This window comes from Oncorhynchus mykiss, chromosome 14 (genome assembly GCF_057628025.1).
Source record: "Oncorhynchus mykiss isolate SJ-2025 chromosome 14, ASM5762802v1, whole genome shotgun sequence".
Taxonomy (NCBI): Eukaryota; Metazoa; Chordata; class Actinopteri; order Salmoniformes; family Salmonidae; genus Oncorhynchus; species Oncorhynchus mykiss.
Window position 1 is genome coordinate 33,807,501 of NC_143035.1, and position 23,589 is coordinate 33,831,089.

Here is a 23,589-nt window from a genome sequence, read left to right on the forward strand (position 1 = left end):
TGGGTTATAATATAAATACCATCTGTTTACTGTCCTCATCAGTGGGTTATAATATAAATACCATCTGTTGACTGTCCTCATCTGTGAGTGCAATGCTATATACATTACATACATTATATATGACATCATCATATTGTTGTTGTTGATTGTTCTATGAATTACAGTCATTGGGGTGAGTCAGAGGACTTGTTCCGATTGACACCATATGCACTAGAAAGTACACTACTTTAACCAGGGTCCATAGGGCTCTGGAACAATAGGGTGCCATTTGGGAAACACCCAGAGAGAGTAGCGGTGCCTTATCTATTAAGTTGTAAGGGAAGGCTCACCATTGGATTCATTTAGCTGCAGTGCATTGTATGACAGGCAAAACATATATATCTGTACTGATCATCAAAGGACACTTAAGTACATTTTAGTAATTCCATTTACTTTTGATACTTAAGTACTCTTAAAACCAAATATTTTAGACTTTTGCTCAAGTAGAATTTTACTGGGTGACTTTTACTTTTACTTGAGTCATTTTCTATTAAGGTATCTTTACTTTTACTACAGTTTGACAATTTTGTCATTTTTCCACCACTGGGGACCAGACTTACAGAATAATGGAATCCTTAGGGGACCAGACATACAGAATAATGGAATCCCTAGGGGACCAGACTTACAGAATAATGGAATCCCTAGGGGACCAGACTTACAGAATAATGGAATCCCTAGGGGACCAGACGTACAGAATAATGGAATCCCTAGGGGACCAGACTTACAGAATAATGGAATCCCTAGGGGACCAGACGTACAGAATAATGGAATCCCTAGGGGACCAGACTTACAGAATAATGGAATCCCTAGGGGACCAGACGTACAGAATAATGGAATCCCTAGGGGACCAGACTTACAGAATAATGGAATCCCTAGGGGACCAGACGTACAGAATAATGGAATCCCTAGGGGACCAGACTTACAGAATAATGGAATCCCTAGGGGACCAGACTTACAGAATAATGGAATCCTTAGGGGGCCAGACTTACAGAATAATGGAATCCCTAGGGGACCAGACTTACAGAATAATGGAATCCCTAGGAGACCAGACTTACAGAATAATGGAATCCTTAGGGGACCAGACATACAGAATAATGGAATCCCTAGGGGACCAGACTTACAGAATAATGGAATCCCTAGGGGACCAGACTTACAGAATAATGGAACACCCTAGGGGGCCAGACTTACAGAATATTGGAACACCGTAGGGGACCAGACTTGCAGAATAATGGAACACCCTAGGGGGCCAGACTTACAGAATAATGGAATCCCTAGGGGACCAGACTTACAGAATAATGGAACACCCTAGGGGGCCAGACTTACAGAATATTGGAACACCGTAGGGGACCAGACTAACAGAATAATGGAACACCCTAGGGGGCTAGATATGGCAAAGTCTAGCAGCTTCTGAGTCATCACTGAAGCATTGGAAAAATGAGTCCAATCAGCTGAAGCTTAGACAACCCACGATGAGGCGACGGAACTGAGCATGTACGTGTGAGTATGCCCACTGCTGCCCTGGAGGGAGGTGAAGGCCTTGTGTTGAGTGCCTCCTCTCTTCTTAAACACTACAGTAAATGAACAAGATACAATATTGAAGGGGGGAGGGGGGGGGGGGTGATTACACCAGCGACCAAACCCTCATTAAATATGAGAATAGAGACATTGAGTGATTTCTCATGAAAATGCTTAGAACACATGCAGATTAGTACTATTAGTACTATTAGTACTGTTAGTAGTATTAGTACTATTAGTAGTATTAGTACTATTAGTACTATTATAGGTAGTAAATCTGAGAACCCCGTTAAAGACGCAGCCATTAAATTGTCTGAGGACAGTATATTCTCTACAGAGCCTTTTAAAATCCCATGCTTATCCTGAACTGAATGAATATAGGTTGAATAGATATTTTTTTTTTACAATTTACCCTAGAATTATCGAGTAAGGACATTTAGCTGCGCGACGGTAATAACATGACACACAATTAATGAATACCTAAAGCAATTCAGAGTTAAACTATGACTCCGGTATCGAATTAGACTGAAACTAACACTCTTTGAGGGGATATTGTAAAGCAGGGAGAAACCAATATAATATAGCTAAGTGAAATGCTATCAACAAGAGGAATACAATTATGTGTCTGATTGCCTTTCAGGCATAGAGACATATAGACGTCTGCAACGATAAACTGAGGGGTTATTAAGCAGTGTAGAGGCATTAAGCCCTGAGAAAAGGTGGTGGGGGGGGGGGACAGGGGACAGAGAGAGAGCTAATCTGGCCCAAGCCAATGGCATGTATCAGATGCTGAGCAGGCTTTGCTCACACATACCTGTCGGAGGCCAAACCACACAACCAAATGCATTATACACTTTATGGAACACAAAGCCTTCAATATCTCATCCTGGAATATCCCAAGCCTGAGGTCATCTGCCTTTAGCCTAAAGAGCAGGAACCTGGACTTCAGAAATACAGACAATGTTATTCTACAAGAGACATGGTATAGAGGAGATGGACCCACTGGTTGCCCTCTAGGTTACAGAGAGCTGGTAGTCCCATCCATCAAACTACACAGAGTGAAACAGGGAAGGGACTCAGGGGGTATGCTAATTTGGTATAGAGCAGACATAACCCACTTGATTAAATTAATAAAAAAAGGAGCGTTTTATATCTGGTTTGAAATAACTATGGAAATGATCTCATCAGAGAAAAATGTCCTCCTGTGTGTTACCTATATCCCCCAATAGAATACCCAGATATTAATGAAGACAGTTTCTTCATCCTAGAGGGGGAGATCAACCATCTCCAGGCCGAGGGACATATACTAGACTGTGGAGACCTAAGAACATGACACTCTCAGCACACAAGGAGAGAAACACCTGAAGGTGACAGTATTCCCTCCCCCATATGCCCCTCTAGACACAACTACAAAACATAAACTCCTGCAGCTCTGTCGCACGCTGGGTCTGTACATAGTCAATGGTTTGCTTCGAGGGGAGTCCTGCGGTAGGTAAACCTATAGCTCATTGTGTTTTGTAAGTCTGAGTCTGAGTCCTACCTGTTCTAGGATAGTGTTGATCCTGTCCACCTCACAGTCAATGACGTATCGTTTCTCCTGCCTCCTGTCCATCTCCTCGATGATCCGTTTGAACTCTGCTGCATCTGTGATGCTCCCCACAGACCGAGCCGTCACCTGCCAGCTGTTGGTTACGGCCGACTCCATGATGGCCTGAAGGATAGAGAAACCTAGAGAGAGCGAGAAAGAGAGAGTGAGAGAGAGAGAGAGAGAGAGAGAGAGAGAGAGAGTGAGTGAGAGAAAGTGAGAGTGAGGGAGAGTGAGAGTGAGAGAAAGTGAGAATGAGAGAGAGAAAGAGAGTGAGAAAGAGAGAGAGAGTGAGTGAGAGAGTGAGTGAGAGAGAGAGAGAGAGTGAGAGAGAGAGAGAGAGGGGTAGAAAAGGAACCAGAGCCATTTATAATAAGTTGAATCAACTGAGAAAGGGGTTAGTAAATGACAGTAAATGAAATTGTGCATTGACCAGAAAATATGAAGTTTATTTAACTACAGGAAGGCTGGTGATCTCCATGTTATTAACTAGAGGAAGGCTGGTGATCTCCATGTTATTAACTAGAGGAGGGCTGGTGATCTCCATGTAATTAACTAGAGGAAGGCTGGTGATCTCCATGTTATTAACTAGAGGAAGGCTGGTGATCTCCATGTTATTAACTAGAGGAGGGCTGGTGATCTCCATGTGATTAACTAGAGGAGGGCTGGTGATCTCCATGTTATTAACTAGAGGCGGGCTGGTGATCTCCCTGTTATTAACTAGAGGAGGGCTGGTGATCTCCCTGTTATTAACTAGAGGAAGGCTGGTGATCTCCATGTTATTAACTAGAGGAGGGCTGGTGATCTCCATGTTATTAACTAGAGGAAGGCTGGTGATCTCCCTGTTATTAACTAGAGGAGGGCTGGTGATCTCCATGTTATTAACTAGAGGAGGGCTGGTGATCTCCATGTTATTAACTAGAGGAAGGCTGGTGATCTCCCTGTTATTAACTAGAGGAGGGCTGGTGATCTCCATGTTATTAACTAGAGGAAGGCTGGTGGTCTCCATGTGATTAACTAGAGGAAGGCTGGTGATCTCCATGTTATTAACTAGAGGAAGACTGGTGATCTCCATGTTATTAACTAGAGGAAGGCTGGTGATCTCCATGTTATTAACTAGAGGAGGGCTGGTGATCTCCATGTTATTAACTAGAGGAGGGCTGGTGATCTCCATGTTATTAACTAGAGGAGGGCTGGTGATCTCCATGTTATTAACTAGAGGAGGGCTGATGATCTCCATGTTATTAACTAGAGGAGGGCTGGTGATCTCCATGTTATTAACTAGAGGAGGGATGGTGATCTCCATGTTATTAACTAGAGGAGGGCTGGTGATCTCCATGTTATTAACTAGAGGCGGGCTGGTGATCTCCATGTTATTAACTAGAGGAAGGCTGGTGATCTCCATGTTATTAACTAGAGGAAGGCTGATGATCTCCATGTTATTAACTAGAGGAGGGCTGGTGATCTCCATGTTATTAACTAGAGGCGGGCTGGTGATCTCCATGTAATTAACTAGAGGAAGGCTGGTGATCTCCATGTTATTAACTAGAGGAAGGCTGGTGATCTCCATGTTATTAACTAGAGGAGGGCTGGTGATCTCCATGTTATTAACTAGAGGAGGGCTGGTGATCTCCATGTTATTAACTAGAGGAGGGCTGGTGATCTCCATGTGATTAACTAGAGGAGGGCTGGTGATCTCCATGTGATAAACTAGAGGAAGGCTGGTGTTCTCCATGTTATTAACTAGAGGAGGGCTGGTGATCTCCATGTTATTAACTAGAGGAGGGCTGGTGATCTCCATGTTATTAACTAGAGGCGGGCTGGTGATCTCCATGTTATTAACTAGAGGAAGGCTGGTGATCTCCATGTTATTAACTAGAGGAAGGCTGGTGATCTCCATGTTATTAACTAGAGGAGGGCTGGTGATCTCCATGTTATTAACTAGAGGAGGGCTGGTGATCTCCATGTTATTAACTAGAGGAGGGCTGGTGATCTCCATGTTATTAACTAGAGGAGGGCTGGTGATCTCCATGTGATTAACTAGAGGAAGGCTGGTGTTCTCCATGTAATTAACTAGAGGAGGGCTGGTGATCTCCATGTTATTAACTAGAGGAAGGCTGGTGATCTCCATGTGATTAACTAGAGGAGGGCTGGTGATCTCCATGTGATTAACTAGAGGAGGGCTGGTGATCTCCATGTGATTAACTAGAGGAGGGCTGGTGATCTCCATGTTATTAACTAGAGGAAGGCTGGTGATCTCCATGTTATTAACTAGAGGAAGGCTGGTGTTCTCCATGTGATTAACTAGAGGAGGGCTGGTGATCTCCATGTGATTAACTAGAGGAGGGCTGGTGATCTCCAGGTTATTAACTAGAGGAAGGCTGGTGATCTCCATGTTATTAACTAGAGGAGGGCTGGTGATCTCCATGTAATTAACTAGAGGAGGGCTGATGATCTCCATGTTGTTAACTAGAGGAGGGCTGGTGATCTCCATGTTATTAACTACATGAAGGCTGGTGATCTCCCTGTTATTAACTAGAGGAGGGCTGGTGATCTCCATGTTATTAACTAGAGGAGGGTTGATGATCTCCATGTTATTAACTAGAGGAGGGCTGGTGATCTCCATGTGATTAACTAGAGGAGGGCTGATGACCTCCATGTTATTAACTAGAGGAGGGCTGATGATCTCCATGTTATTAACTAGAGGAGGGCTGATGATCTCCATGTTATTAACTACAGGAAGGCTGGTGATCTCCATGTGATTAACTAGAGGAGGGCTGGTGATCTCCAGGTAATTAACTAGAGGAGGGCTGCTGATCTCCATGTTATTAACTAGAGGAGGGCTGGTGATCTCCATGTTATTAACTAGAGGAGGGCTGGTGATCTCCATGTGATTAACTAGAGGAGGGCTGGTGATCTCCTTGTGATTAACTAGAGGAAGGCTGGTGTTCTCCATGTTATTAACTAGAGAAGGGCTGGTGATCTCCATGTTATTAACTAGAGGAAGGCTGGTGATCTCCATGTGATTAACTAGAGGAGGGCTGGTGATCTCCATGTGATTAACTAGAGGAGGGCTGGTGATCTCCATGTGATTAACTAGAGGAGGGCTGGTGATCTCCATGTGATTAACTAGAGGAAGGCTGGTGATCTCCATGTTATTAACTAGAGGAGGGCTGGTGATCTCCATGTTATTAACTAGAGGAAGGCTGGTGATCTCCATGTTATTAACTAGAGGAAGGCTGGTGATCTCCATGTGATTAACTAGAGGAGGGCTGGTGATCTCCATGTAATTAACTAGAGGAGGGCTGGTGATCTCCATGTTATTAACTAGAGGAAGGCTGGTGATCTCCATGTTATTAACTAGAGGAAGGCTGGTGATCTCCATGTTATTAACTAGAGGAGGGCTGGTGATCTCCATGTTATTAACTAGAGGAAGGCTGGTGATCTCGATGTTATTAACTAGAGGAAGGCTGGTGATCTCCATGTTATTAACTAGAGGAGGGCTGGTGATCTCCATGTGATTAACTAGAGGAGGGCTGGTGATCTCCAGGTAATTAACTACAGGAGGGCTGCTGATCTCCATGTTATTAACTAGAGGAGGGCTGGTGATCTCCATGTTATTAACTAGAGGAGGGCTGGTGATCTCCATGTTATTAACTAGAGGAGGGCTGGTGATCTCCAGGTTATTAACTAGAGGAGGGCTGGTGATCTCCATGTTATTAACTAGAGGAGGGCTGATGATCTCCATGTTATTAACTAGAGGAGGGCTGATGATCTCCATGTTATTAACTAGAGGAGGGCTGATGATCTCCATGTTATTAACTAGAGGAGGGCTGGTGATCTCCATGTGATTAACTAGAGGAGGGCTGATGACCTCCATGTTATTAACTAGAGGAGGGCTGATGACCTCCATATTATTAACTAGAGCTAACGTTAGATGGCTGACGGCTGATGGTCGATGTGATCGTGTGTTGACATCGTTTAATCGTGACATTTAAGTCAACCTCATGTTAACATTGACATTGTAGAGAAACACTATCTTACCTCCAATCTGTCATTGGAACGTCATTGGAACGTTGTGCCAACTCAATTAAAAATAAAGGCAAATAAAAAATGAAAGATTTATCCAGCTCCCCCTATTGTGGTGGCTGCTGCCCAAATGGAACCCTGTTTTATATTTAGTGCACCGCTTTTGACCAAGGTACATTGGGCCATGTGGGCAATAGGGTTACCAGTACTGTAGAATAAATCATTGGAATAACAGAGCTAGAGCTCTCCGTGAGAGATTGAAGGTTTCCTTCAAGCTGAAATAATATTTTTCTTTACAACATGTTTTTTTTTAGACGTACGGAGAGAGAGAGAATATGAGCGGCGGTAAAGGAAAATTAATCATTAAGTCAGAGACAATGTGATTGTTCTCGTGAAGGTAGACGCACTAAAGCTTTTTTTTTCCAGCATCTACCCATTGAACTCTACAAATTGTCCTTTTTGCTATAGGAACTCAAGCCTTAGCGTACAGAACTCACTACAACAGCACAATCTACCTCCGAAACACTTCCTGTCAGATGTACTGATTTATCACAAATGATGATTCATATTATTGCGAACAATGAAATATATGGGGATTATGCAAATTGCCTTGTCACAGGATAGTGAAGAGAAAGAGAGCAGAGAGAGAAAAAAAGCATGTAGTTTAATGTTCCCAGTGAGTCAGTCTACCTCGCTAAGGGAGATACTTAGTTAGTTGTACAACTGAAAGCTTTCAACTGAATTGTGTCTTCCGCATTTAACCCAATCCATCTGAATCAGAGAGGTGCGGGGGGGGGGGGGGGGGGGGGGGGTTGTCTTTAACAACATCCACGTCTTTGGTGCCTGGGGAACAAGGGGTTAATTGCCTTGCTCAGGAGAAGAACGATATATTTTTACCTTGTCAGGTCGGGGATTCGATCGAGCAACCTTTCAGTTACTGGCCCAACGCTCTAACCACTAGGCTACCAGCCTTGTCTCTATGGACCTACTACAGACATTAACCTCACAGAGCCAAACACACAGACCACAACAACATCAAGTTGTGGTTGTTTTTGCTTGCACAGGGATGATAGGGGCTGAGCAACTTAGGTTCTGTGTCTTTACACCCAGCATGCACCCTGCCACTGCGGATCTCCCCTCTCCACCAAATTACCTTTTCGGTGAGGAGCGAGGCGATTGAACAAACACAAACACACTGTACAAACATGTACACACACATCCAGGTCATGACTGTTTCATCCTCCACTACATGTACAGAGTATAAACCAGCTAAGTAATCATGGGTTACATAATGTAACCATTGCTGTGATACACAAGGAGTCTGTACTGTACCCTTCACCCTCCTCAGTCCTCAGGTGTTAGAGATGACACAAGTCAAATGGCCTGCACTAGAGAGTAGAGGTCGACCGATTATCATTTTTCAACGTCGAAACCGATACCGATTATTGGAGGACCAAAAAAAAAGCCGATACCGATTAATCGGCCGACTTGTTTAAAAAATGTTTTTGTAATAATCACAATTAAAACAATACTGAATGAACACTTATTTTAGCTTAATAAAACACATCAATAAAATCAATTTAGCCTCAAATAAAATTAAACATGTTCAATTTGGTTTAAATAATGCAAAAACAAAGTGTTGGAGAAGTAAAAGTGCAATATGTGCCATGTAAAAAAGCAAACGTTTAAGTTCCTTGCTCAGAACATGAGAACATATGAAAGCTGGTGGTTCCTTTTAACATGAGTCTTCAGTATTCCCAGGTAAGAAGTTTTAGGTTGTAGTTATTATAGGAATTATAGGAATATTTCTCTCTATACGATTTGTATTTCATATACCTTTGACTATTGGATGTTCTTATAGGCACTTTAGTATTGCCACTTTAGTAGTGTAACAGTATAGCTTCCGTCCCTCACCTCGCCCCTACCTGGCCTCGAACCAGGAACACATCGACAACAGCCACCCTCGAAGCAGCGTTACCCATCGCTCCACAAAAGCCGCGGCCCTTGCAGAGTAAGGGTAACAACCACTCCAAGTCTCAGAGCGAGTGACATTTGAAACGCTATTAGCGCGCACCCCGCTGACTAGCTAGCCATTTCACAGCCTAATCTGGGGAGTTGATAGGCTTGAAGTCATAAACAGCTCAATGCTTGAAGCACAGCAACGAGCTGCTGTCAAAATGCACTAAAGTGCTGTTTGAATGAATGCTTACGAGCCTGCTGGTGCCTACTATCGCTCAGTCAGACTGCTCTATCAAATCATAGACTTAGTTATAACATAATAACACACAGAAATACGAGCCTTAGGTCATTAATATGGTCAAATCCAGAAACTCCAGAAATCATCCAGAAATCATCTCGAAAACAAGACGTTTATTCTTTCAGTGAAATACGGAACCGTCCATAAGTCTAAATATTCCTGTTACATTGCACAACCTTCAATGTTATGTCAAAATTCTGGCAAATTAGGGGGCCCAAACTGTTGCATATACATTGACTCTGCGTGCAATGAACGCAAGAGAAGTGACACAATTTCACCTGGTTAATATTGCCTTCTAACCTGGATTTCTTTTAGCAAAATATGCAGGTTTAAAAATATATACTTCTGTGTATTGATTTTAACTTCTTATGGCTGCAGGGGCAGTATTGAGTAGCTTGGATGAAAGGTGCACAGAGGTGCCCATATTCAAAGGGCTGCTCCTCAGTCATAGTTGCTAATATTTGCATATTAGTAGTAGTATTGGATAGAAAACATCTGTAGTTTCTAAAACTGTTTGAATTATGTCTGTGAGTATAACAGAACTCATATAGCAGGCAAAAACCTGAGAAATTCCACTTCCTGTTTGTTTTCTGGGGTGGCAGATTTTCAACCAAGCTCTCATTGAAATTACAGCGAGATATGGATGAGTTTTCACTTCCTACACCTTCCACTAGATGTCAACAGTCAATAGAACTGTGTCTGATGACTCTAATATGAAGGGGGGTCGAATGACACAGGAAATAGTCACCACTGCCACGAGTTGACCATGCTTTCACCATGCACGTTCACAGGGGAAGGACCAGCGTTCCACCGGTCATCTGAAATCATTCTAATTCTCCGGTTGGAACGTTATTCAAGATGTATGTAAACAACATTCTAAAGATTGATTCAGTACATCATTTGACATGTTTCTACTGACTGTTACGAAATTTTTGGACATTTCGTCACGTTATAGTGGACGCGCTTGTGGCTTTGGAATTGTTTACCAAATGCGCTAACCAAAGTAGCTAATTGGACATAAATAACATACATTTTCGAACAAATCAAGCATTTATTGTGGACCTGGGATTCCTAGGACTGCATTCTGATGAAGTTCATCAAAGGTAAGGAAACATTTATCATGTATTTTCTGGTTTCTGTTGACTCCAACATGGCGGCTAATTTGGCTTCTGTTCTGAGCTCCGTCTCAGATTATTGCATGTGTTGCTTTTTCCGTCAACTTTTAAAAAATCTGACACAGCGGTTGCATTAAGGAGAGGTATATCTATAATTCCATGTGTATAACTTGTATAATCATCTACATTTATGATTAGTATTTCTGTTGAAACTATGTGGCTATGCAAAATCACTTGATGTTTTTGGAACTAGTGAATCTAATAAACCAATGTAAACTCCGATTTTTTTATATAAATATGAACTTTATCAAACAAAACATGCATGTCTTGTGTAACATGAAGTCCTATGAGTGTCATCTAATGAAGATAATTCAAGGTTAGTGATTCATTTTATCTTTATTTCTGCTTTTTGTGAATGCTATATTTCGCTGGAAAATGGCTGTGCTTATTGTGGTTTGGTGGAGACCTAACATAATCGTTTGTAGTGCTTTCGCTGAAAAGCCTATTTGAAAATCGGACACTTTGGTGGGATTAACAACAAGATTACCTTTAAAATTATATAAAACATGTATGTTTTAGGAATTGTAATTATGACATTTCTGTGGTTTGAATTTGGCGCCCTCTTTTTTCACTAGTAGTTGTCATATCGATCCCGGTATTGGGTTTGCAGCCATAACAAGATTTAAGAAAGGCATTGATGAGCAAGTGGAGTGGTGGTTATGCTTAGGTAGAGTGGTGGTTATGTTCAGGTAGAGTGGTGGTTATGTTCAGGTGGAGTGGTGGTTATGTTCAGGTAGAGTGGTGGTTATGTTCAGGTAGAGTGGTGGTTATGTTCGAGTGGAGTGTTGGTTATGTTCAGGTGGAGTGGTGGTTATGTTCAGGTAGAGTGGTGGTTATGTTTAGGTAGAGTGGTGGTTATGTTCGGGTAGAGTGGTGGTTATGTTCGGATGGAGTGGTGGTTATGTTCGGGTAGAGTGGTGGTTATGTTCAGGTAGAGTGGTGGTTACGTTCGGGTAGAGTGGTGGTTATGTTAAGGTAGAGTGGTGGTTACGTTCGGGTAGAGTGGTGGTTATGTTCAGGTAGAGTGGTGGTTACGTTCGGGTAGAGTGATGGTTATGTTCAGGTAGAGTGGTGGTTACGTTAGGGTGGAGTGGTGGTTATGTTCAGGTGGAGTGGTGGTTATGTTCAGGTGGAGTGGTGGTTATGTACAGGTAGATTGGTGGTTATGTTCAGGTGGAGTGGTGGTTAAATTCAGGTAGATTGATGGTTATGTTCAGGTAGAGTGGTGGTTATGTTCAGGTAGAGTGGTGGTTATGTTCAGGTAGATTGATGGTTATGTTCAGGTAGAGTGGTGGTTATGTTCAGGTAGAGTGGTGGTTATGTTTAGGTAGAGTGGTGGTTATGTTCGGATGGAGTGGTGGTTATGTTCGGGTAGATTGGTGGTTATGTTCAGGTGGAGTGGTGGTTATGTTCAGGTAGAGTGGTGGTTATGTTCGGATGGAGTGGTGGTTATGTTCAGGTAGAGTGGTGGTTATGTTCAGGTTAATATGCTTAATATGTAGACTGACAGCACTGTAATCCCTGATGCTTAATATGTAGACTGACAACACTGTAATCCCTGATGCTTGATATGTAGATTGACAACACTGTAATCCCTGATGCTTAATCGGTAGACTGACAACACTGTAATCCCTGATGCTTAATATGTAGACTGACAACACTGTAATCCCTGATGCTTAATATGTAGACTGACAACACTGTAATCCCTGATGCTTAATATGTAGACTGACAGCACTGTAATCCCTGATGCTTAATATGTAGATTGACAACACTGTAATCCCTGATGCTTATTATGTAGACTGACAGCACTGAAATCCCTGATGCTTAATATGTAGACTGACAACACTGTAATCCCTGATGCTTGTACCATTAGCATTAGAGACAGGTCCTTTAACAGGGACTTTTCAGACCATTTTAAAAGGCTGTTATATTATAAAATGAAGACCCTGGAAGTATTTTGTCACTTCATAAGCAGCAGAAGTTATCGCTCCCTTCAGTCCGAAGGGGGGGAACAGTAGAGAGGAAAGAAGATGAAGAAAGAGGGCATTGTGAATATGCATTCATCCATATTTCCAATCCGTCCAATTGTCTTAAATCATCATTGTGCTAGAAGAAGTAAAACAAATGTTCAGATGTAAAAACAGAGACGGGTCATTCTGATTAGCATCTCAAATGGCTTTTATTTTGAAAGGAGTCATTTTCTCCCTCCCTCCTTGTCTCTCGCTCTCTCTCTCCGTGCTGCCGGCAGCACCCTGATCTCTATGTGAACATTTTTGATTAATTTGAGATGTAGAGAAGATTCCATGCCTCCCTAGTTTTACATTTGTATGGAAATGAAGAGATGGATTTAGCTGGTAAATATTATTTAGCAGAATTGGATGACATTCAATTTTTTTTTATTCCACACTTTCTTTTCTGAGAAGTCAGCAGCAACGCAGCGTGAACAAACGAACGCAGCAAAGATGACGGGACGCAACAGCTACTTCTTCACCCAGAACAGCGTGAACAAACGAACGCAGCAAAGATGACGGGACGCAACAGCTACTTCTTCACCCAGAACAGCGTGAACAAATAAAACAAATAGAGATAACACCAGATTAGCTCATGGTGTATGGATGTGGTAATCATTCTCCTATAGCCCTGTTAGTTGCTCGCTCATCAGATCTCTCTGGCCTAATTAACATTGAAAGTTAAATATGGACGATTCAATGCTTCACCGGGCTGGGGCTGAATTTGCATGACCATCCATGCTAGTCTAAATCACAGACAATAAGACCATGCCCTTGCCAGACAGGATTGATGACCACATCATTGTTGATTCATTATCTGATGAAGTGCATCAGGAACTCTGAGGCACGGTCAGAGTTCGACACTTCTCATAACCCCCTGCTGTATCCTACCTCAGAGTCAGAGTTCGACACTTCTCATAACCCCCTGCGGTATCCTACCTTTATTACACAGCTCAACACAGACAAATGGCATCATACAGTATATTCAAAAGTAGCACACTATATAGGGAATAGGGTGCTATTTAAGCTGCAGAACTATACATCCCATTTACAGCCATCCTTATAAGAGAGCATCTCTCCTCACACCTGAATCACATCTAAAAATGTAATATGGTCGACTACACACTGTCTGGAAGACAACAACAAGATGTCCTCTATAAATCACTGCAGTACAAGTGGTGGTGGTGGTGGTGGTGATGGTGTGTGTGTGTGTGTGTGTGTGTGTGTGTGTGTATGGGAGCCTCTGATCATCAGGGTAAAACTGTAATCTCCTTTTCTCATCTTTCCTTTGAACATACTGTATCTTTCTGGCAGAAGAATATCAGAGGATATGTCCAACTAGCAACATCAGACATACTGTGCTCTCTTCAGTGACAACATTCCCTATGCGTGTAGCCCACTCTGTCAGTGAGTAAGGGTTGACTCTTCCCTGTGTATCTTCTTCCATCCTCTTTCCATGCCCATCCAGTCCAGTCCCATCAAAACAAATGGCACCAGGGTTGTCTGTGTTTAAAGCAGAGCTGCAGTCTGAGATCAGTCCCATCAAAACAGATGGCACCAGGGTTGTCTGTGTTTAAAGCAGAGCTGCAGTCTGAGATCAGTCCCATCAAAGCAGATGGCACCAGGGCTGTCTGTGTTAAAAGCAGAGCTGTTGTCTGAGATCAGTCCCATCAAAGCAGATGGCACCAGGGCTTTCTGTGTTAAAAGCAGAGCTGTTGTCTGAGATCAAGCTGTCAGTGAGATCGGCTCCACGTTGCTTCCTGCCTGTGTGACAGACATCATGCTAACTGCTTCCTGCCTGTGTGACAGACGTCAACCTACTTTCTTCCTGCCTGTGTGACAAACGTCACAATTCTTGCTTCCTGCCTGCATGACAGACGTCACGACTCTTGCTTCCTGCCCGTGTGACAGACGTCACGATTCTTGCTTCCTGCCTGCAAGACAGACGTCACGCTTCTTGCTTCCTGCCCGTGTGACAGACGTCACGATTCTTGCTTCCTGCCCGTGTGACAGACGTCACGATTCTTGCTTCCTGCCCGTGTGACAGACGTCACGATTCTTGCTTCCTGCCTGCAAGACAGACGTCACGCTTCTTGCTTCCTGCCCGTGTGACAGACGTCATGCTTCTTGCTTCCTGCCTGTGTTTTTACAGACGTCATCCCAAATGGCACTATGTTCCCTAGATGGTGCACTAGTTTAGTAGGGTTCTATTTGGGACACCGACACAATCGTCATCCCTCACAAGTCCTTACTGGTCTTCTCATCTCTGGTCTTCTGTCTTGAAAAACACACATGTTCGCACTCATGACAACACTTCAGCCTTCATCAGGAAGTAAAATGCGTTTTTGCTTCTCATACTAATGCAGTTGTTTAAACGGTTTGCATATTGATTTGAGATATTTTTATTTGATTTCTAGCTCATTGGCTATCTAGCTAGCTAGCTATATAGACCCTTGGCATACAATGTATTAGCTTAGCCAATGTGTATGTTATGTTGGCTAGGACATGCCGTGGTTGTGGCTGTTGAGTGTCTTATTTCCTACTGGTCCGAAGTTTATGTACACCTTAGCCAAATACATTCAACTTCTCTAGGGTAGGGGGCAGCATTTGGAATTTTGGATGAAAAGCGTGCTCAAATTAAACTACCTTCTACTCAGGCCCAGAAGATAGGATATGCATATAATTGGTAGGATTGAATAGACATCACTCTAACGTTTCTAAAACTGTTAAAATAGTGTCTGTGAGTATAACAGAACTTATTAGGCAGGCGAAACCCTGAGAAAAATCCATTCAGGAAGTAGGATTTTTTGTTGTTGTAGTTTTCTAGTCAATGCCATTACAGTATCCATTGATTAAAACCTCTTCATTCTACCCCCTCCTTTTTCGAACATTCTGTTAAAAATCGCGCAACATTTCAGCGTCCTGCTACTCATGCCAGGAATATAGTATATGCATATGATTAGTATGTGTGGATAGAAAACACTCTGAAGTTTCTAAAACTGGTTAAATCACGGCTGTGACTATAACAGAGCGTGTGTTTCATCGAAAAGCGCAAGAAAAACTGGTCACTGAAAGCTGAAAAAAGTATCAATGCGCCACTTTCATGTATTGTTTAAAGGAAACCAAATTGAATATGGACACGGATGCAATTCCTACAGCTTCCACACGATGTCAAAAACGTCATTTTCATTGACAAAAATCCTATGAGACATGACCAATAGATCCGTCATTCCATCCAGCCTACAACAATCGATTTTGGAAGATTGAAAAATGGACATTGTTTTCTTAATTAGCTGCTATTGAATACAGATCGCCCAGTGATCAATTTGATCGCTTATTAACGTTTACAAATACCTAAAGTTGGGTTACAAAAGTAGGTTGAAGTGTTTTGTCAAAGAATATAGGCAACTTATATAATTTTTAAAAATGACGTTGCGTTGGAAGATAGCTTTTTTCCTGAACTAGACAGGCTATACAAATGGATATTTTGAGCATACATGGACGGATTTAATCGGGAAAAATACCAATTTGTGATGTTTATGGGACATATAGGAGTGCCAACAAAGAATATCATCAAAGGTAATGAATGTTTTATATTTTATTTCTGCGTTTTTGTGTAGCGCCGGCTACGCTAATTATTTTGTTTACGTCCCCTTCAGCCATTTTGGGGTGTTGCATGCTATCAGATAATAGCTTCTCATGCTTTCGCCGAAAAGCATTTTAAAAATCTGACTTGTTGGCTAGATTCACAACGAGTGTAGCTTTAATTCAATACCCTGCATGTGTATTTTAATGAACGTTTGAGTTTTAACGAGTACATTTAGCATTTAGCGTAGCGCATTTGCATTTCCAGGTGCCTACTTGAGACGTCTGCGTCTCAAGTAGGATCAAGAGGTTAAGGACTCAAATTGCAGTTCCTATGCCTTCCACTAGATGTCAACAGTCTTTAGAAATTGTTTCAGGCTTGTATTCTGAAAAATGAGGGAGTAAGAGCAGTCTGAATGAGTGGACCCTGCCATGTCACAGAACAAGTGCCTTTCTTGTTTACCTTTTATATTGATGACGTTATTGTTCAGTTAAAATATGATCAATTATTTAGGCTAAAAACAACCTGAGGATTGAATATAAACATCGTTCTATGAACTTTACGGATACAATTGAGATTTTTTGGTCTGCCTGTTGTGACTGCATTTGAGCCTGTGGATTACTGAAGAAAACGCGCAAACAAAACTGAGGTTTTCGGATATAAAAAGAGACTTTATCAAACAAGAGGAACATTTATTGAATAAATGAATATCTTCTGAGTGCAACCATATGAAGATCATCAAAGGTAAGTGATTCTTTTTTTCTCTATTTCTGACTTGTGTAACTCTTCTACTTGGCTGGTTACTGTTTGTAATTATTTGTCTGCTGGGCTATGTTATGCTGGGCTAAGGTATGCTTTTGCCATAAAGCATTTTTGAAATCTGACACTGTGGTTGGATTCATAAGAAGTTCATCTTTAAACCTATGTAAAATAGTTGTATCTTTTCTGAATTTTTGTAATGAGTATTTCTGTATTTGAATTTGGCGCTCTGCAATCTCACTGGATGTTGGCCAGGAGGGACGCTAGCGGTTCAACTCAACTTGGGACTCTAGCGGTTCAACTCAACTCAACTCAACTCAACTCAACTCCTGACGTTTAATCCTAGAAAAAGATTCCCTGTCTTAGGTCAGTTAGGATTAGCACTTTATTTTAAGAATGTGAAATGTCAGAAAAATAGTAGAGAGTGATTTATTTCACTTTCATTTCACTTTCATCAAATTCCAAGTGGGTCAGAAGTTTACATACACTCAATTAGTATTTGGTGGCATTGCCTTTAAATTGTTTAACTTGGGTCAAACGTGTCAGGTTGCCTTCTACAAGCTTCACACAATAAGTTGGGTGAATTTTGGCCTATTCCTACTGACAGAGCTGGTGGAACTGAGTCAGGTTTGTAGGCCTCCTTGCTCGCACATGCTTTATCAGTTCTGCCCACACATTTTCTATAGTATTTATGTCAGGGCTTTGGGATGGCCACTCAAACACCTTGACTTTGTTGTCCTTAAGCCATTTGGCCACAACTTTGGAAGTATGCTTGGGGCCATTGTCCATTTGGAAGACCCATTTGCAACCAAGCTTTAACTTCCTGACTGATGTCTTGAGATGTTGCTTCAATATATCCACATAATTTTCCATTCTCATGATGCCATCTATTTTGGTGTTCTTGAGCTTGCAAGCTTCCCCTTTTTTCCTCCAAGCATAACGATGGTCATTATGGCCAAACATTTCTATTTTTGTTTCATCAGACCAGAGGACATTTCTACAAAAAGTAAGATCTTTGTCCCCATGTGCAGTTGCAAACCGTAGTTTGGCTTTTTTTATGGCAGTTTTGGATCAGTGGCTTCTTCGCTGCTGAGCGGCCTTTCAGGTTATGTCGATATAGGACTCATTTTACTGTGGATAAGATGCTTTTGTACCTGTTTCCTCCAGCATCTTCACAAGGTCCTTTGCTGTTGATTTGCACTTTTCGCACCAAAGTACTTTCATCTCTAGGAGACAGAACGCGTCTCCTTCCTGAGCGGTATGACGGCTGCGTGGTCCCATGGTGTTTATACTTGCGTACAATTGTTTGTACAGATGAACGTGGTACCTTCAGGCATTTGGAAATTGCTCCCAAGGATGAACAAGATTTGTGGAGGTCTACCCTTTTTTTCTGAGGTCTTGGCTGATTTCTTTTGATTTTTCCATTATGTCAAGCAAAGAGGCACTGAGTTTGAAGGTAGGCCTTGAAATGCATCCACAGGTACACTCCCAATTGACTCTGGAATTGTGATACAGTGGATTATAAGTGAAATAATCTTGTTGGAAAAATTACTTGTGTCATGCACAAAGTAGATGTTCTAACCGACTTGCCAAACCTATAGTTTGTTAACAAGAAATTTGTGGAGTGGTTGACAAATGAGTTTTAATGACTCCAACCTAAGTGTATGTAAACTTTCGACTTCAATTTTATTTCATTAAAGTGATTGTGTTCCCCATACTCTATATTATATATATGTGTTTATATATATGTGTTGTGTATTTTATGTATTGATTCAGGGCTCACCCCCTGCTAAAATAAAGTTTAAATCAAATAAGTAATAGTAAACTTGAGTTTTTTTAATCCTCAATAGTGGCAGAGATGACCTCTGGGAACCAAATCCAAAGAGACCACATTCAAGTCCTCCACCACACACTCATTCAAACATAGGAACTGGTTCCTCCAGTCTGACCCCTGCTGCTGTCTCTGGCTCCACACCCACCCCCACCTTGCCATCTAAAGGTGTGAAGAGGCCAGCCTAGAAGCGGAGGAGGGCCAGCGCACCAGCGGCAACTACCACAGAGGGAGAGGACCATTGGCAAACTGTGCTAGAGGATGATGTGCATTCACTTCCACCAACTGTTCGACCTAAAAGGCAGTCAGGACTTCAGCTGGACATGCCTGGAAAGTACAGCCCCCTTCATCTAGGTATGTAAACTTAAATGTTTTTATTACGGTAGCATTGTTGTATGTTCTCTATAGTCTCTATATTGAACCACAGCCCATGCAAAAAAAACAGATATTTCTAGCTTAAATAGACAGATTTTTATGGGGATTTTTGTAATATGTTAATTAGATTTCCATTTGGGCGCAGATATTGAAGGCTAAGAGATAAACAGACAAATCACACACATGCAATATGCTAATTTTCTCCTGCGGCATACACTTCATTAGGCTACCACTGTACTGCCTTGTAACTGTCTGCAATGGATTATCATCTTATTGGATAATGATCAAAAAGTTTAAAGACTGTGGGAAGAAGAGGAGGGAAGAAATATTGTGGTTTGACAATTTGTAAAATATTCTAACTCTGGTAAATAAGGAGACCGGATGGCCTGGTGGACTGTAAAACCTTTCTGAGCTCTATCCATGGTCCTGAAATGACACCAGAAACACCCTATGGACAGTAAGTAACCCCTTCTGAGCTCTGCCCAGGGTCCTGAAATGACATCAGAAACACCCTATGGACAGTAACCCCTTCTGAGCTCTGCCCAGGGTCCTGAAATGACACCAGAAACGTCCTGTGGACTATTAACCCCCTCTGAGCTCTGTCCAGGGTCCTGAAATGACACCAGAAACGTCCTGTGGACTGTTAACCCCCTCTGAACTCTGTCCAGGGTCCTGAAATGACACCAGAAACGTCCTGTGGACAGTAACCCCTTCTGAGCTCTGTCCAGGGTCCTGAAATGACACCAGAAACACCCTATGGACAGTAACCCCTTCTGAGCTCTGTCCAGGGTCCTGAAATGACACCAGAAACGTCCTGGGTTGAAACCACCAAGATGAATGAGTTGACTTTTAAAAGTATACAAGGCAGGATACAGACAGAGCTGGGATGTTAATGTTTTTTTTTACAAAAGTTAAGTGAAATGGGAGAAGAGGAGAAAGAGAAAGCAGTAATCGGACTACCATCAGTCTGGGATTTTATTTCATATTACAGTTCAGCAAGGATCCATCTTAAACTAAAGAAAGCAGAGTGGCTGATGTTCAATCTTAATGATAGTTACTGTTGGGGCCTTTTGAAAGTATCTTTCCAAATTAACCGAGGGCAATAAGTATCATCTAATCCTCTGATGTCAACTAAGCCTAAATAAACACCTATTAGTGACTGGTGAGTGTTTACCTTTGGGCTCAGCGTAATGCTCAGATGATGAGGGAGATCCCTGAGAAGAATGTGTGTTGACATGATCGAAACCCAGAGTATGTGTCCGTCCGTCTCTCTCTCTCTTTCTCTCCCTCTCTCTCTCTTTCTCTCCCCCCCTCTCTCTCTCTCGCTCTCTCTCTCTTTCTCTCCCTCTCTCTCTTTCTTCAGTGTTTCTTGATATGGTGTCATGATGATCTTGTGCACCTTTGGTATTTCATTCACCTTGTCTGTGATCCAAATGCCACTTTATTCCCTACTTAGTGCACTACTTTTGACCAGGACCCATAGGAAATAGGTTGCAAATTGGGACAAAGCCCATGGTTCAGCCAACTGACTGACCTATTCAGATTCAGAACAGCAGGGCTGCAGGGCTGAGACCAAAACGACTGTGGCCTATATCTGTGTATAGAGCTAATAGAGTCTTTCTTTAGAACTCTGTGCCCATTGGCAAATGATCAAGCTTCAGTGGCTCTCTCTCCTCTCCATTTAGGCTGAAGAACCATTCTGAGTTGAGAAGAGAAGTATAGCAGAGCTAACCGACAAGCCAAAACCTTTGATCTACTGGAGTCTTCAGCCAAGAGCTGTTATAACCTAATCACACACACAGCTGATATGAAATCAAACAGAAACGCTGTGTGAGGAGGGCAAATCTTTAGAAGTGCATGAATATAGATGGTTAGAGAGATGGAGGGCTTTTTCCATGGCTTTTAACGTACACAGCCCACAGACTACTAGAGCAGTCAGCTGTATTCCACACACACACACACACACAGATTTATGCACACACACACACACACACACACACACACACACACACACACACACACACACACACACGATTTGTTCCATAGGCGTCATCATGAGTCATGAGGGGAAGAGTGCCTTCTCTGTCCTCCAGGGTCAGTGCTACATTTCATTTCAGATTCTAATCCCTTGATAAGGCTTTTTGAATTTTGTGATGATATGCATAACACTAAAAATATAAATGTACAGAAAAGTCCTCCACTAGGTCTCAAGGAGGTATGTTCAGACAGAGTAATGACACAGGCCAACCACTAATTTTCCTCACTAACCGTAGGACCAATGCCGTTTACACTGCCGCTACAGAACATTAAGCAGTCATGACACTACAAATCACTGCAAGGTAAAAGCAAAGCCAAACACAAGCCTAGTAAATAATGTTGATATGTCATGACATCCTCTCCTCATGTTCCACTCCATGAAACAACCTGGGGTGTGTAAACAGACTGATTTCTCGTAATCTACAGTAGAATGCCATTGAAAACGTAGGCTATAACCTATCCAGTATGGGCCACATTCTACCCAGTACAGGCTACTGTCACGCTCTGACCTTAGTTCCTTTGTTTCGTCTTTTGTTTTAGTATGGTCAGGGCGTGAGTTGGGTGGGTTGTCTATGTTAGTTCTTCTATGATTTTCTATTTCTGTGTTTGGCCTGGTATGGTTCTCAATCAGAGGCAGCTGTCAATCGTTGTCCCTGATTGAGAACCATATTTAGTAGCCTGTTTTTTTGTGTTTGTGGGTGGTTGTTTTCAGTCTTTGTGTGTCTGCACCAGACAGAACTGTTCCGGTTGTTTCTTTGTTGTTTTGTTATTCAGTGTTCAGTTTTCATGAAATAAGATGAACACTTACCACGCTGCGCTTTGGTCCTCACCTTCTTCCCACGACAGCCGTTACAGCTACATTCTATCTGGTACAGGCTACATTCTATCTGGTATAGGCTACATTCTATCTGGTATAGGCTACATTCTATCTGGTATAGGCTACATTATATCTGGTATAGGCTACATTCTATCCAGTACAGGCTACATTTTATCTGGTATAGGCTACATTCTATCTGGTATAGGCTACATTATATCTGTTATAGGCTACATTATATCTGGTATAGGCTACATTCTATCTGGTATAGGCTACATTATATCTGGTATAGGCTACATTCTATCCAGTACAGGCTACATTTTATCTGGTATAGGCTACATTCTATCCAGTACAGGTTACATTCTATCTGGTATATGCTACATTCTATCCAGTATAGACTACATTCTATCTGGTATAGGCTACATTCTGATATAGGCTACATTCTACCAGGTATAGGCTACATTCTACCAGGTATAGGCTACATTCTACCTGGTATAGGCTACATTCTATCCAGTACAGGCTACATTCTGATATAGGCTACATTCTATCCAGTACAGGCTACATTCTATCTGGTATAGGCTACATTCTATCTGGTATAGGCTACATTCTATCCAGTACAGGCTACATTCTGATATAGGCTACATTATATCCAGTACAGGCTACATTCTATCTGGTATAGGCTACATTCTATCTGGTATAGGCTACATTCTATCCAGTACAGGCTACATTCTATCCAGTATAGGCTACATTCTATCCAGTGCAGGCTACATTCTATCTGGTATAGGATACAGTCTATCTGGTATAGGATACAGTCTATCCAGTACAGGCTACATTCTATCCTGTATAGGCTACAATCTATCCTGTATAGGCTACATTCTATCCAGTATAGGCTACATTCTACCTGGTATAGGCTACATTCTATCCTGTATAGGCTACAATCTATCCTGTATAGGCTACATTCTATCCTGTATAGGCTACAATCTATCCTGTATAGGCTACAATCTATCCTGTATTGGCTACATTCTATCCAGTATAGGCTACATTCTACCTGGTATAGGCTAAATTCTATCCTGTATAGGCTACAATCTATCCTGTATAGGCTACATTCTATCCAGTATAGGCTACATTCTACCTGGTATAGGCTACATTCTATCTGGTATAGGCTACATTCTATCCAGTATAGGCTACATTTTATCTGGTATAGGCTACATTATATCTGGTATAGGCTACATTCTATCCAGTACAGGCTACATTTTATCTGGTATAGGCTACATTCTATCTGGTATAGGCTACATTATATCTGTTATAGGCTACATTATATCTGGTATAGGCTACATTCTATCTGGTATAGGCTACATTATATCTGGTATAGGCTACATTCTATCCAGTACAGGCTACATTTTATCTGGTATAGGCTACATTCTATCCAGTACAGGTTACATTCTATCTGGTATATGCTACATTCTATCCAGTACAGGCTACATTCTATCTGGTATAGGCTACATTCTGATATAGGCTACATTCTACCAGGTATAGGCTACATTCTACCAGGTATAGGCTACATTCTACCTGGTATAG

General features: G+C 41.9%; 1 protein-coding gene and 1 long non-coding RNA gene across 3 annotated transcripts in view; one reads left to right on the forward strand and one right to left on the reverse strand.

Moving 5' to 3' along the window:
* The window catches only part of LOC110487786 (glutamate receptor 3), a 292,170-nt gene that overhangs the window by 102,264 nt on the left and 166,317 nt on the right, over nt 1-23,589 (reverse strand). For both annotated transcript variants that reach the window (XM_036943367.2, XM_036943366.2), the window contains exon 4: nt 3,095-3,282. In XM_036943367.2, the coding sequence (XP_036799262.2) occupies nt 3,095-3,282 (188 nt within the window). The remainder of the gene's footprint in view (nt 1-3,094; nt 3,283-23,589) is intronic.
* Nucleotides 18,999-23,589, forward strand: part of LOC149978350 (uncharacterized) — a 39,375-nt gene continuing 34,784 nt past the window's right edge. Inside the window, exon 1 of the long non-coding RNA XR_016486368.1 lies at nt 18,999-19,139. This is a non-coding gene — a long non-coding RNA (uncharacterized LOC149978350). The remainder of the gene's footprint in view (nt 19,140-23,589) is intronic.